The sequence below is a fragment of the Archocentrus centrarchus genome, chromosome 17 (genome assembly GCF_007364275.1).
Source record: "Archocentrus centrarchus isolate MPI-CPG fArcCen1 chromosome 17, fArcCen1, whole genome shotgun sequence".
Taxonomy (NCBI): domain Eukaryota; kingdom Metazoa; phylum Chordata; class Actinopteri; order Cichliformes; family Cichlidae; genus Archocentrus; species Archocentrus centrarchus.
The window spans coordinates 18,571,839-18,585,012 of record NC_044362.1 but is presented as its reverse complement, the minus strand read 5'-3'; the positions used below and the strand labels follow the sequence as shown (position 1 = coordinate 18,585,012).

Below are 13,174 nucleotides of genomic sequence, written 5' to 3'. Positions count from 1 at the left end.
AAAAAGCCAATATAAGCTTCTGTCTGTCTATGAGTGGGTGAGTGTGTGAGTGTATAAGTGAGTGAGTGAGAGAGAGTGTGTGTGTGTGTGTAAGCTGCTTCTTCATTGCAAGTGTTTGTGTTTTTTTGTTTGTTTTTTTTAAAGTCAGTGTCAGCTGTCTCATTTTTCATCCAATTGTAAAGTTAACTTTTGCATTCTGGTCTCAAACTTATCAGAAAATTCAAAACACAAATTATTATCCTTAAATTTAAATTTGACACACCTTCTATGTAAGCTAAAGTGGAACAAAAAGAACACAAGAAAACAAAAAACAAAACATGGGATGAATCTCAAAATATCTAAAAATAATCATTTTAAAGTTCTCTAATCTTAAACAGCTCTTGGATAAGTTTGTCTGTACCTGTAAAATTACTGTTCAATTCTGACTCCTTTGGCATGAAAATCATGAATATCTCAGAGAGATCGACAATCAAAATCATTTCAAAGTATTCTACTGGACTCAAAATTATATTTATTCTGTAAGGGTCTGTACCCAAAGAAAAGCATAATTATGGCAGATAAAATATGGCTTCATAAACCTCAAGTTACTAAATTGTGAAGGGGGAAAAATGCATAACCTTGACCTAAAACAACATCAGCAGTTGTTACTAGTTCAGCAGTGAAATAAAAGCTTTAACTATTTATTTATTTATTTTGTGTAATTCTGTGCTTTTAAATCTAAAACCCATGCAGTGGGATTTTCACCACAAAACAGACTAAAATAAAAATTTAATGGACAAAGTCTCTAGTCAAAACGTAGATACTTTTAGGGTCAGAGGTCATACTCACAATACCATTGTTTGTTGACCTTGCATGCAGCTCACTGCAGGTTTGTCATCTTTGGTCGTCTAAACTGAAATCAGGGCGTGTCCCCCTTAGACTTCATGGGAATTTATAAGAGAACAATAGTTAGTGTTGGAGGAAGCATTAAACAAATTATACTCTTGTAACCATAAAATTCTGGCCCCTGTAGGGGTGGCCTTACAATAGTAGTTGAGTCATACTACTGAATATAGCATAACTGAAATTAAAACATTGAAATCAATTGCTTTCTGTCTGGGAGTTCTTTGACCTTTGACCCTCTAATGTGCTCTGGTTCTTCACTGACCCTGTGACTGAGCGTGCATAAGGCCTAACGCTCCTCACGTCAAAGAGATCTCCTGTTGATGACCCTCCTTCTGGGCTCAGACTTGTGCACAAAGATCATTGGTCAAGAACTCTCAGGTCACCTGTCTGTGAGATGGTTGGCCTCCTCCTTCTTGAGCACCAGGAGCCTTTTTTATATGAGTTTATGGAGCTCTCAGTCTGTTCAGGAGATCTTAGGATGAGCTTGAACACCTCGATCTGCACCAGTTTCTTTATTGGTAGCTGATCCAGTCTCCTGCAGCGCCGGTGTTGTTGTTCAGGCTCCTGTTAGAATAAAACTGAGATATTTTCATTAGTTAAATCTTGAACTTTCTGCGGGTCTGTCTCCCTCCTTTGAGACTTAACTCTGTTTGTCTCAATAATTTACCTTAATTTACCTTATTTATCTAAAGAGCATACTGATTTTATATTATTAGCTTCTGGGATTTTTCCTTTAATGCTTGATTTAATATCAACTTGTTCAGACATTCAAAATTCAAATGTTCTCTGTTTTTCTCTAAATCCTAGCTTTCAACAAATCTACAAAATAAATATAAATGCACAAAAGAGTCAGTCGGTAACTTGTATTCTATCCTACATGGGCAAATAAATACGTTTTTAGTTCTCTATATTTTACTTTGTAGCAGAGCGGTAGCTCAAAGTTTGGCACTTTGTTTTGGGTCTCAGATTCGGCTGTTTCACAAAGTATTTACATGCACTGTTTTTCTTTTCTAACCTTTCTTTTGAGGTTTTACTAAAACTGAGCTTCTCACATAAGACTTTTTCTTGAAATTTAACAACAATCTTCTGGAAAATGACCTCTAATAATTTGCAAAAAATACTTCAACCTGGGATTTTCAAGGCATCTATTATACTAGCTTTGTTTATTTATTATTTATTTTTAAAGCAATAAACTCCTGACTCCTTTTTTGTGATTTTTCAATTTTTTTTTTTTGTCTTTTTATCCGTCTGTGATTGGCTTATCTCTCATATGTATCGGAAGCGAAACCTTCCTTCCGAGAATTTTTGACCAGCATACCCTTATACAACCATATCAGTCCAAATTAAAGAAAAGAAAAAGAAGAGAAAAAACTTAGAGCTATAACTCTCATCCACACGCACACACGTCCTTGATATAGAAATGCAAACACACACACACTAAAACCTGGGCACTATTCTCTTTCCTTTTTTTTTTTTCCTTTTCCACACATACTGACACACACACAAAGCTATGACATTACAAAACAGCTAATATTACCACTGGAAAATTGTCCTATTCCTCTAAACTCTATTCCTTTTTAAACAACAAATGACACCATACTTTGCAAAGTAATTCACCTCAAAATATTTTGTCCTTATTTCCTATTTCTCTCTTCCTCTCTGTCCTACTGTTTCACTTACACACAGATACACAGACCGTCGCACACACATACCAAACGAATCACCCATTTTTCTTTTCTCTCTCTGAAACACACATGGCAATACAAATACACAGCAGTACTCAGTCACACAGACAGGCACATGGAGGCCTCCTTACACACACACAGACACACATTCAAGCATCCATCAGTTTCTTTCAATATTCATTATTGTTATAGATTTTTCTTTCCCAAGTGACCTAATTTTGGGATTGCTTAAATTTGCTGACCTTCTGTTGTCAGATTGGTGAGTCAAAGTTTCTGACCTAAAGATCAACTTTTACCTGATGAAGATGGAGAGATTTCTCCTTTAAACTTAGCTTTCAGCTTTAATATCTGTGCTTGGAAGTTTACACTAAAATCATTTTACGTCACCAGTTATTTTGAAGTTTCACCCTCTTTTTAATCAGAGCCCCTTTTTCTACACCCAGTGTCGTCAGTCATATTGTCAGTCAGTCAGTCGGTCCAAACTGCAACAACAAAAGCAATGTTAGCAAGGTACCATTTATATTTTTTCTTTTTTTTAGGGTTTTTATTTTTTATTACAAAAACTCTTTTTTCTCTTTATCTCTTTATTTCTACATTTCTCTGTATTCTTTTACTTTTTCTTTATTCTTTATCTCTATCTTTTGAGGCTTTTAAAGGGTTTTAGTTGCTTTTATGGATTTCTGAAGTGAAGATTCTTATGAAAGAACCATATAACCATAAGCTGTTACTCTCGTCAACTTCTACCAGGAGTGCTATGTCTTTTCGCGTGTTTGACCAACCTCTCTATACTGGGAGGACATTGGTAAAAGGCAAATGGCCCTCTAAACCTAAAAAAACCCCTGAATAGGTATTTTCAGTGGGTTGGCCAGTATCCCACCCGGACTCATCACCTGCTATTCGTTTTGCCTATTTTTCTTTACTCTTTTAAACTATTTTATTCTTTTCAACCCTTTTTTCTCTTAAACTTTTTTTTTCTCTTAAACTTTTACACCTGTGTGAAATGGCTCGAATTACACCTTCCTCCTGTCTTACCACCAGTGACCATTATAATTTGATACAATTCAATATGCAGATATTTAGAAAAGGTCTCTGCCAACCTTTAGGTGGAGATCTCCTGGTCACTGATAGAGTCTGGAAGTCAGCGCTGTCGCGAGGAACCTCGAAGTGGCGATTATCAGTGGCCAAATTCACTCCTTTTTCCCAAGAAACTCAAAAAACACAAATAAAAACATCTAAAAATGAAAAACATTCCTGTTTAATCACGTCGGGGGTTCACCATCTGAAGGAACCTGTAAAACCAGCCTATCCCCCCAGGTTCCGGCATGTTCGTTTATTAAACAGGAATGACAGCAAACAACGGAATAAGGAGTCCAATTATTAAATTTAATAAAGCCATTTCAAACAGTTCAGATATCTGGTTCAGAATTGTCGGAGCTGCCTGATGCAGTTGGTGCAGCTTCACACAAGTCTGACACGGCTATCTATCTTAGTTCAACTTTTATACACAGACTTAGACACAGTTACACAGTTATTGAAATATGCAAGCATGTAGCATGCTTATCAGTTCCCTCTTCTGTGCCCTTCACTGTTGCCTGTTAATGACCTCATCTGGGTCCTGTAGACACAAAACATCAGACCAAAACACACATTCTTTTCCAGTAAATCATCGGCATGTGATTTTGTTGTTTCTCTGCTATGCAGTCTTATTTCGGTCTGCTGTACAGTGTTATTTCAACACCTTCACCTTGTTTATATTTATGGTATGTCTAGTGTGCAGCTTATTTACACTTCTCCCTTCAGTAGCAGAAGTAATTTCCGGATATTAGTCTGCATAGTTAGTTGCATAGGAACAATGTAACCCTCATTTACTGAGGATGGCGCCAATATCAGGATCCTTGCTCCGGCCTGTCTGCCTCGCCCAGTCAGAGTTGTTGTTCTGTTTCATCGGTTGACTTGTCAACTTTGTTTTTCTTCCATCAGATTGATGCATGGTCAGCTCTTGCTCAGATTCCAGGTTTTAGTCCCCTGAAAAAGTCAATCAGTATCAATAAGTATGTTCATAGGTTCCTCAAATGCAATTAATTTTTTTCTTCTAATTTAAGTAAAGGTAAATATTAAGATAATGGTAGATTTGCCAGATAATTCAACTACATATGTGAGACTGGGTGCAAATACCTTGTAATAACTAACACATAGTGCCCTACAAAACTAGTGAAGTTAGAAAAACAGCCAATGGCCTGTGTAATCTTGACAAGAATTCTTGAAAATGGGGTATTTGCACTATTTTCATGCCCATTTTCTATGTATGTTTCCACCAGAGGGAAAAAAAAAAGAAGCACATTTTATTATTTTTTTCCTTCTCTTTGTTCTCTTTGCCAGGGATTGAGCTGTGCCTGCCAGGATGGCGATTTTCCATGACCATGGTGGCCAGCTTTGTGGTTTTGGGTGGTCAGCTCTTGATGCCTGGAGTGGCGTACCTCTGTCGCGACTGGCAGGTACTTCAAGCTGTCATCATCTGTCCCCTGCTGCTTATGGTGTCCTACATTTGGTAAGGAAAAGACCTGAGCATTTGCTGCACTCTAGTATCGGGTTATTTTGTCCTGATTTTGATATTCTGTTAAACTTAATCTTATGTTTTTCAGTTTAAATTATACACAATATTTTTCTGCTATATTAAAAAAAAATACATATACACATCCACTATGATCAGATGTTCCTTGATTTATATTATTTTTTTCTTTTTGTAAATTAAACATTGGTTAGCAGGTTTACTTTATTTTTACAAACTTTTGCAAAAAACAGTCCCTCTAAGGATATTTTCCAGTAGTAAAGTCCAAGCTGAGTTAAGTGTCTTTTACGCTCAGACCTCTGCAGTGACTTTTTCCAAAGCTTAAGCATTAAATACACCATTTATTCTACCTCAATGAACACCACTCTGTAATACTGCTGATGTCTACAAAGACAGCAGGAATATAGATTTTGCCACGGAGCTTCAAAGACCTTGGCATCTTTGAAGTCCCTGCAGAACAAAAAGGGGGGTTTCCATTCAGCAACAGTCAGAAGTAATCCAAAGCACAAATCGTGTCAAACATCAGTGTTTCTCATGTAATACACTTCCGTTAACGCAGGACATAATGTAGACCTGATGGGAATACAGCTTTAGGCACACATGGGGTTAGTGACTGTGATTTTGGTAAATAAGAAAATGTTGATTTGTCCTCAGCATTCATTACCATTCAGCAGTTTGGTGGCTCAGCTGTTGAATGGGGTTTCCAACAGTTGTATGCTCTGATGCAATCATGGCCTTGTTTGCTAAAGACTACAGAATTCAAGGACATGAATCAGGTTGTGAAACCGATGCTACTTCTCAGGGTATATTACTGGAGGTTGCACAGTGAGCTCAACCTGGCAGGTTCACTCTATACTTTTACTATCTGTCTAGCCACCTAGCCATCTTTCATGTGATACTGTGTCATCTATATGTGATAGGTCTTTCACATGCCACACATTGCCATACATATGAATACAAGCCTTGGCAAGAGCTGTGAGGTCATTTCCAAAGAATATAGTCATGTTGACACTCCTGATTAAGCCAAGCTGTTGTGGCTAGCACCGCAAATACAGAAAAACAGCTGATTGGGTTGAAGATTTAAATCCTGCGGGTTGGAGCGGGGTGTGTGTGTGTGTGTGTGTGTGTGTGTGTGTGTGTGTGTGTGTGTGTGTGCGCACAAACCGCATGTGCAAAATGATGAAACCTGCGCTTCTACTAGACAGAAATTCACCCAACTGCGACACCAGGCATTATTTTATTGACTTTCTTCACATACACATGTACTTTTTCTGCAAGCTAATACCTGACCCCTGAGAGGAGTTTGTGCAACATTATGTAAAACAAACGCCACATAATAGAACGAACCAAATGAAAACAGGCACAGGGGTGACGATGGGTGTGAGACGGTACCACTGTAAATTGTGTTTTGTGTGTCACACTGCAGTAGACTGATTGGCTGTTTGGAATATGTTGTATAATTTTAGCTTAGCATTGCGGTTTTCTTCTCTGTGTTATATCCAAACTATGTTGAAATGGCACACTGACTGTCTGCTGTCCCCAACAAAGTTAGATTCCATATACAACCTTATTAAAGGCTCTTTTCTTTCCTACTCATTTTTCATATCATATTAACAAGGACATCCCCCATCTTTTTGACAGGATCTTCCCTGAGTCACTGCGCTGGCTGCTTGCCACTCAGCAGTACGGCCGCTCCAAGCTGATCATGGGACACATAGCAAAGAAAAATCGAGTGAACATGGAACTCGACCCAGATAACATCCTCGGAGGTAAAGAATCCATCAACAGTAACTGAAAGACCTCAGACACAAACTCTGCATTTTACATTTTGATGTTACATTGTGCACAACATATTGTGATATTTTGATTCATGCTTGAAATTTTTTATTTATTTTTTTGGTTTTATCTTAAAATAAACTTTGTGTTGTTCTGGCTTGCCTGCAGTGTTGTCAGCTAGCATTTCTTCTGAAAGGCGTGGCCTGCATTATTATCTCCAGCTGTGCTTTTCCAAATGAGACAGATTGACAAGGTTATATACATTTCCCGTCTTGTTAACATAATAATGTACCACTACAGAGGTAGAATTAGGTGTTGAATTTTAGATTATGGCACTCTCAAATGTTCATTAATTTCATTATAGCTTGGATGGGTGGACATGAGCTGACACAGTAGTGTGCAGATGGCAGATGGTTGTAGGTCAGGCATTTGACCCCGGGTTAACTGTCTGTAATTAGAAGACCAGCCAGAGCAAATAGCAGACTGAAGTATGTTGTTCTGAAAAGTCACAGCAGAAAGTGTTAACTCTATTGTTTATTATATATGCTTTTTTCTGTTTTTGTCCTGCCATCCCATAAATATCCATCCTTTTTGGAAAATGAAAGTGCCACTATGAGCTAAAAGGGTTTAAGAGGAGCCACAGTGTGAAATTGGCTGTGTATTTTTAGAACTCAGAGACTCTGAGCTGATGTAGCATTTAGGGAAATAAGTGTATTGCCATAGACATAAATTTATCTTTTATTTCTTATTTCAACCTAAGAAACTTCCCCATACTGTAAAGAAGCATTTCTTACTTTTCTACTTTTAAGTGCTCAGCACAAAATGATGCTATAGAAGCAGACTGAAGCATGACTGATGCATGTATGATGACTTATTAGATCCCCTTTGAAAAGGGAATGGACTCATTTATGTATGTCTGAGCAGGGTTGATCTTACCCAGTGTTTGTCAGGGGATTGCTAGAAAACCTGAGTGGTTATCCAGAAATAACCTTGGGGCAGTGACGCAGAATTCACATGCCTGAGTTAAACATGAAGCAGAGGTGTGTTTCTGTGGAAACTCGCAGATTGATACCAAAACATTCACTGTGTGCAATGTCATGTATCACCAGTAGCTCAGGGGTGTTGCCCGCTGACAGCTACTCTGCTGCCAGTATTGCCATACCTGTTTGACAAAGCAGTATGAGAGAACCTGCGTGGGATGAATGAGCTCACTATAACACATGTGGTAACAATAAATCAAGGTTGTCTTTGTTTGATTTTCCAGAAAACCCACACAAATGTATAACTTTTTCTTGATTTTGAAAACTCAAATTTTTATAATATTTACTACCTTTTGAATATACTTAATAATTACTAGACTAAACTTCCAGTTCAAAAGGTAATTCTACTTTGTTCATTCTTCAGAGTTGTGTACTGCAGTACAATGGGCGTATGTAAACTTATCCAACTAAATAATAGACAAAACTTATACACACACTAAATCGGGACTCACCTGCCGATCTAGTGTGTTCTTTCGAACACTGACCTCTCCAGTTTGAGAGTTGATCATGAACATCCCAGCTATGTTAGCTTGACATTGCTTGTGTCCTTATCATCTGCATCAGTAGCTATTGCCATCGTGACAGGAGTACCTAGAGAATCCCCGAGGTAAATGAAAAACAGCATTTTTTTTTGGCAAGGCTTTAATAAGATCTTGGTTTGCTTGTTTTCAGAACTTCAAAGATCCCTTCAGCAGAAACCAAAAAAGACGTGCATTGTGAAAATGGTTGGGACGAGGAACCTTTGGAAGAATATTGTTGTGCTGTGTGTCAACTCGTAAGTGGTTGTTTTATACATATATTACTACTGAGCAACCTGTTTGACCCAGTTTTTCTTCAAAGGTACACAGAATAAAATGTGTGTTAAAGAATGCAGATCATTTAAACCTTGTAATTGAAATTAAAAACAATACATAAATGACATACAGTACCAGTCAAAAGTTTCCAAACTTGTGACTGGTACTGTATGAAAATTAAGACATTTTATTTTTCTGTTTTTAATGTGTTGATCTTGAATTCGATGTCAGGAACGTGCTTTTGAAAGATGGGACATGGGTATGCTTCCCACTGTGTTGCATTAGCTCTTCTTTTAACAACACTGTAAGCGTGAAGGAACAAAGGCCGCTAATTGATGTGGTTATGAAAGCATAATGTGGTTTACTTTCTTGGTTGATTATAGGATTTCTGCTGAAGTTAACAGACTCTACTCTGTCGTATTTTTAGTTTTATAATGTAATGATCCAAATTTTTTTTTTTTTTCATTGGGTCGCAGGTCTGCACTACAGGCAGGCCAGTTTCAGGACTCTGAACTCTTTTACTGCTGGTTGTAATACATGTGTATTGTGGTTTGTCTTGCTTAAACGAGCAAGTACTTCCTTGAAAAAGACATATTGATGGTGCCATCCATCTCTCCAAAAACCCATTTACTGTATACTATTCAGCAATAACAGTGCCTTCACAGATGCGTATGTTTTCCATGGCATTTGTACTAATGCCTTTTCATACTCTTGCATATGAGTTAGGGCACAATAGTGATTGCTTACAAAAAAAAGTCAAACATTAAAATGAAGTGCAACTGTAAATACTGGTAACAAGCCAGCCTCTCTCTTCTTTAACCCAAGAGACTCTGTCTCTCTATTCTATCTAATCCATCACACAATTCAAATATGAGTATATTTTCAATCCAATATAGGGTTTGCAAATAAAGCTTTTTACAGAGCATTCCATCTTTTTTTCAGAATGGGGTTATACATGCCACTGCATGTTTGAGTGTGTGAGGATTTGAAAAAGATGTAGATAATGCAGGTGCTTGGAGGGCAATGCAAGTCAGACCTGCCATTTTGTGGCGTCAAGATGCCACTATTAACCTGAAGGGTAGATGGAGGATTGATCTTTTGCTGTTGCTTCTTTTGTCCTTCCATATTTGCGCTGCTCTCTCTTCATCTCCAGTGGAATCTCTCCTCTCATCTTTGTTCGATCTGAGACCTCATCTCTTGCCTGGCAGACTGAGCTCTACCTCTGCTTTAGTGCACAGTGTCCCTGATTCTCTGTTTGCATAAATTTTACATGAGCTTTGTCCTTATGAAACATTAGACAGCTAAGAAGGAGGGTGTGAGGGCTTGCTTGTGTGTGTGGGTGTTTTTTTTTTGTTTGTTTTGTTTTGGTTTTTTTGTGTGTGTTCATGGGGTGTGGTCCTGTATGTCAGTAAGTCAGCGTTTACATTTGTGCCGCTTTTGAAAATACACTGAGATTAGAAAAATCATGATGAAATTAAGAGGCCCTGTACTTTACGCAGTTTACATGGTAACCTTACGAAACATGTCGTCCAGCATCCTGGTGTAGCCAAAGCATTATTTTATATGTCCTTTTGTTTTGACTTACTTTTCTCCTGTATGTATTTTTTTTTTATTTATTTTTTTTTATTCAGGCTAACTGGCTATGGGATCCACCACTGCTTTGCCCGCAGCATGAAGTATCCTGATGGTCAGGAAACCACCATGTTCCATAACTTCTATGCAGATTATTACACAATGGCGGGCATCGCGGTGGCGTCATGCATTGCACTATGTCCAGCGGTTGGCCTGATGGGCCGCCGTGGTGGCCTTCTTATGTTTATGATCATCACTGCCCTTGCATCTCTGCTGCAGTTGGGTCTACTAAACTGTGAGTATTCCATAGGAACTCATATAATGTGAATTTCTAGTCATTCTTGAAGAGTGATGCCACGCTGATGCAGTTTATTGGGTTTGACTTTAGTTTGAAGTCCTCAATTAAAAAAAAAAAAAAGGAAATCAAAGGAATAGTTTGAGATTTTGGGAACTAAATTTATGAGAATCAGCACCACTCTCTGTTGGTTAAAAATAAATCATAACACAGTAGGGGAATACTTTAACTTATCATAAAGCAGGTGGAACTGGCCAGACTGGTTCTGTAGTTCCAGCAGTTAACACTCTATAAACTCCCTATAATAATGTTTTTGTTTTTTTTCTAATCACATACACTACTGTAAATACCATATAATAAGCAAGATATAAAATGTTTATTAGCAGAACTAGCTCGTTTAAGACCTTTGTGCTCAACATGGAGGCAACATGGAGAGCACAGTGCTATGCAAATATCAATAAATTTTCAATTTTACTCAGGGGTTTTCCTTTGCCCATGCTCCTGCCTCTCCTCAGAGTTTCATAAAAATTGGTCTTGTAGTTTTTACATAATTTTGCTGACAGACAAACCAACCAACAAACAATTTACTGAATGCAAAACCCCCAAACCAAACCAAACCAAACCAAAAAACGGAAATGGTCTTATAGATTGTTTTAAAACTTAATTCTATTATTCTGCCAAGAAGCGAGCTAACACTTATATCATTAATAACATTTGTTTGACAAATGCCATGCAAATGACACGTGCTTACAAGAGCAGACATCTAAAAATAACACTGACAGTCCTATATTTTTGCTACTCATAAACATGCCAAACATGCTGGTTACTGGGACATTTGTTACCTTTATTTGTTTGTAATGGAGTGACTGAACATGAGTCGACTGTCAATGTGTACCAAAAGTGCCTCGGACGATCAAAACAGCGAGCAACAGTTCATTCAGTTACAAATAAGCATTTAATGTTTAACCTGAGTCAACACATCAAGGTCATGCTCATGTTATGGCCATGTTCCCTTTGTCATGCTGTGCTGATGGGCTTTGCTCATCATGTGCTAATTCTATTTTGCATTTCTCTCTTTTCTAATAATTTGTCTTATTCTCTTTATTTTTCTAGTGTTGGGGAAGTACAGTGGCCATCTCAATATAGGTAGGACTGTTTGTTCCTATATATTCTTCTTTGATGTTTGAGAAATCAGCTGATCAATAATTGAGTGCTTAGATGTTTTCCATTATGAGCTTGATGAAATTTTTTTTAGAAAATGTGCAGTGTGCAGATAGGCTGCGATATTTTTTTCAGGCCTGTGCAAGCCTTGCAGAGAATCATAAGGAAGTTCTCGATTTAATAATGGCTAGCTTTTTTGCTTATTTATCCCCTTTGTGTTGAAGAGGGTGAGCCTCTTTGTTACAGAGCTATGAACTCACCACCAGCTTTCCTTCAGTCTCCTATTCTGTTTATCAATCTCTTTATTCTCTCCACACTAATCCCCCTGTGGTAAGCGAAAGCTGATCTCAGAGTTGGTCTCTGATCCTCTTTATGCCTTCTTTAGTATGTCTTATTCATAAAATACTGTATTCAAACCATCTTTGGGGCTAAACCGGCCCATTGTTTGCAGACTGATTTCTCAGTAGCTCCTGTATTTCGTTTTGTTAAAATTACACCACTTTCACTGTTCCGTAGCTTTTAAATTTTAAATGGAAGCATTATTAATGGTAAAATAATGGCCTTTCTTTGCTTTTGTATATGCTTACATTTTGAAATATTGTCATTCCATTACCTATTCTTGCTATATGAAATTTATCAGAATTGCTGCAATGTTATAATTAAAAAAAAAAAAAAGAAAAAGAAGATAATTTAGGCAAATAATTTAAATCTGTTTCTCTCAAAAGAAAAAAAAAAACAAAACCCCCCAAACTCCTATTTACATGTACTTCACTGTTGCACTTTGACTGATTACACAGGATACTGGGTGAAAATTCCTCCATGTTTGTGTCTCCTGATTCTTCTGCAGATACCACAGGTACCATGAATAAGAACTTCTCCATCGCCTTCTCCATTATTGGTATGTTCTCCTCCCAGGCAGTCAGCAACCTGAGCATCTTCTTCTGTGCCGAGATCACTCCCACCGTGATCAGGTAAACCCACTGCAAGAGCAAGACCGTACCATCAGAGGAGGGGGGAGATAATGTGAAAAGCGTGCTCTTATTTTGCAGGGGAGTTAAAAAAAAATATTTAGGCTGGCAGGTGTTGCAAATATCAGAATCTTCTTTTTAACCTGTTTTATTATCCTGAATAACAGGTATAGCAGTTTTTTTTTTTCATTTTTGTTTTAATATCATGACAACCCATCCTACAAATGAATTAATTACTCCTCCTCCTGTTTAATACTTTAATACTGAACTGCTAGAAAAGGCGGACTCACAGTTCAGTGTCAAATATAATCTGAATCTTGTACAAATGATCCAGTCTTTTGGGAACATGTGACACATCATTTGATGTGTAAGAACGTAGGGCTGTGCTGTTGGTTGTTCTGCTAACAGTGTGTGAAGTGCGCCATCTTG

At 37.6% G+C, this 13,174-nt stretch overlaps 1 protein-coding gene across 1 annotated transcript in view; it reads left to right on the top strand.

Moving 5' to 3' along the window:
* The window catches only part of LOC115795419 (solute carrier family 22 member 23-like), a 48,947-nt gene that overhangs the window by 33,347 nt on the left and 2,426 nt on the right, over positions 1-13,174 (top strand). The window contains exons 5-10 of the mRNA XM_030751315.1: positions 4,950-5,118; positions 6,781-6,908; positions 8,628-8,730; positions 10,381-10,616; positions 11,730-11,762; positions 12,625-12,748. Coding sequence (XP_030607175.1) covers positions 4,950-5,118; positions 6,781-6,908; positions 8,628-8,730; positions 10,381-10,616; positions 11,730-11,762; positions 12,625-12,748 — 793 coding nt within the window. The remainder of the gene's footprint in view (positions 1-4,949; positions 5,119-6,780; positions 6,909-8,627; positions 8,731-10,380; positions 10,617-11,729; positions 11,763-12,624; positions 12,749-13,174) is intronic.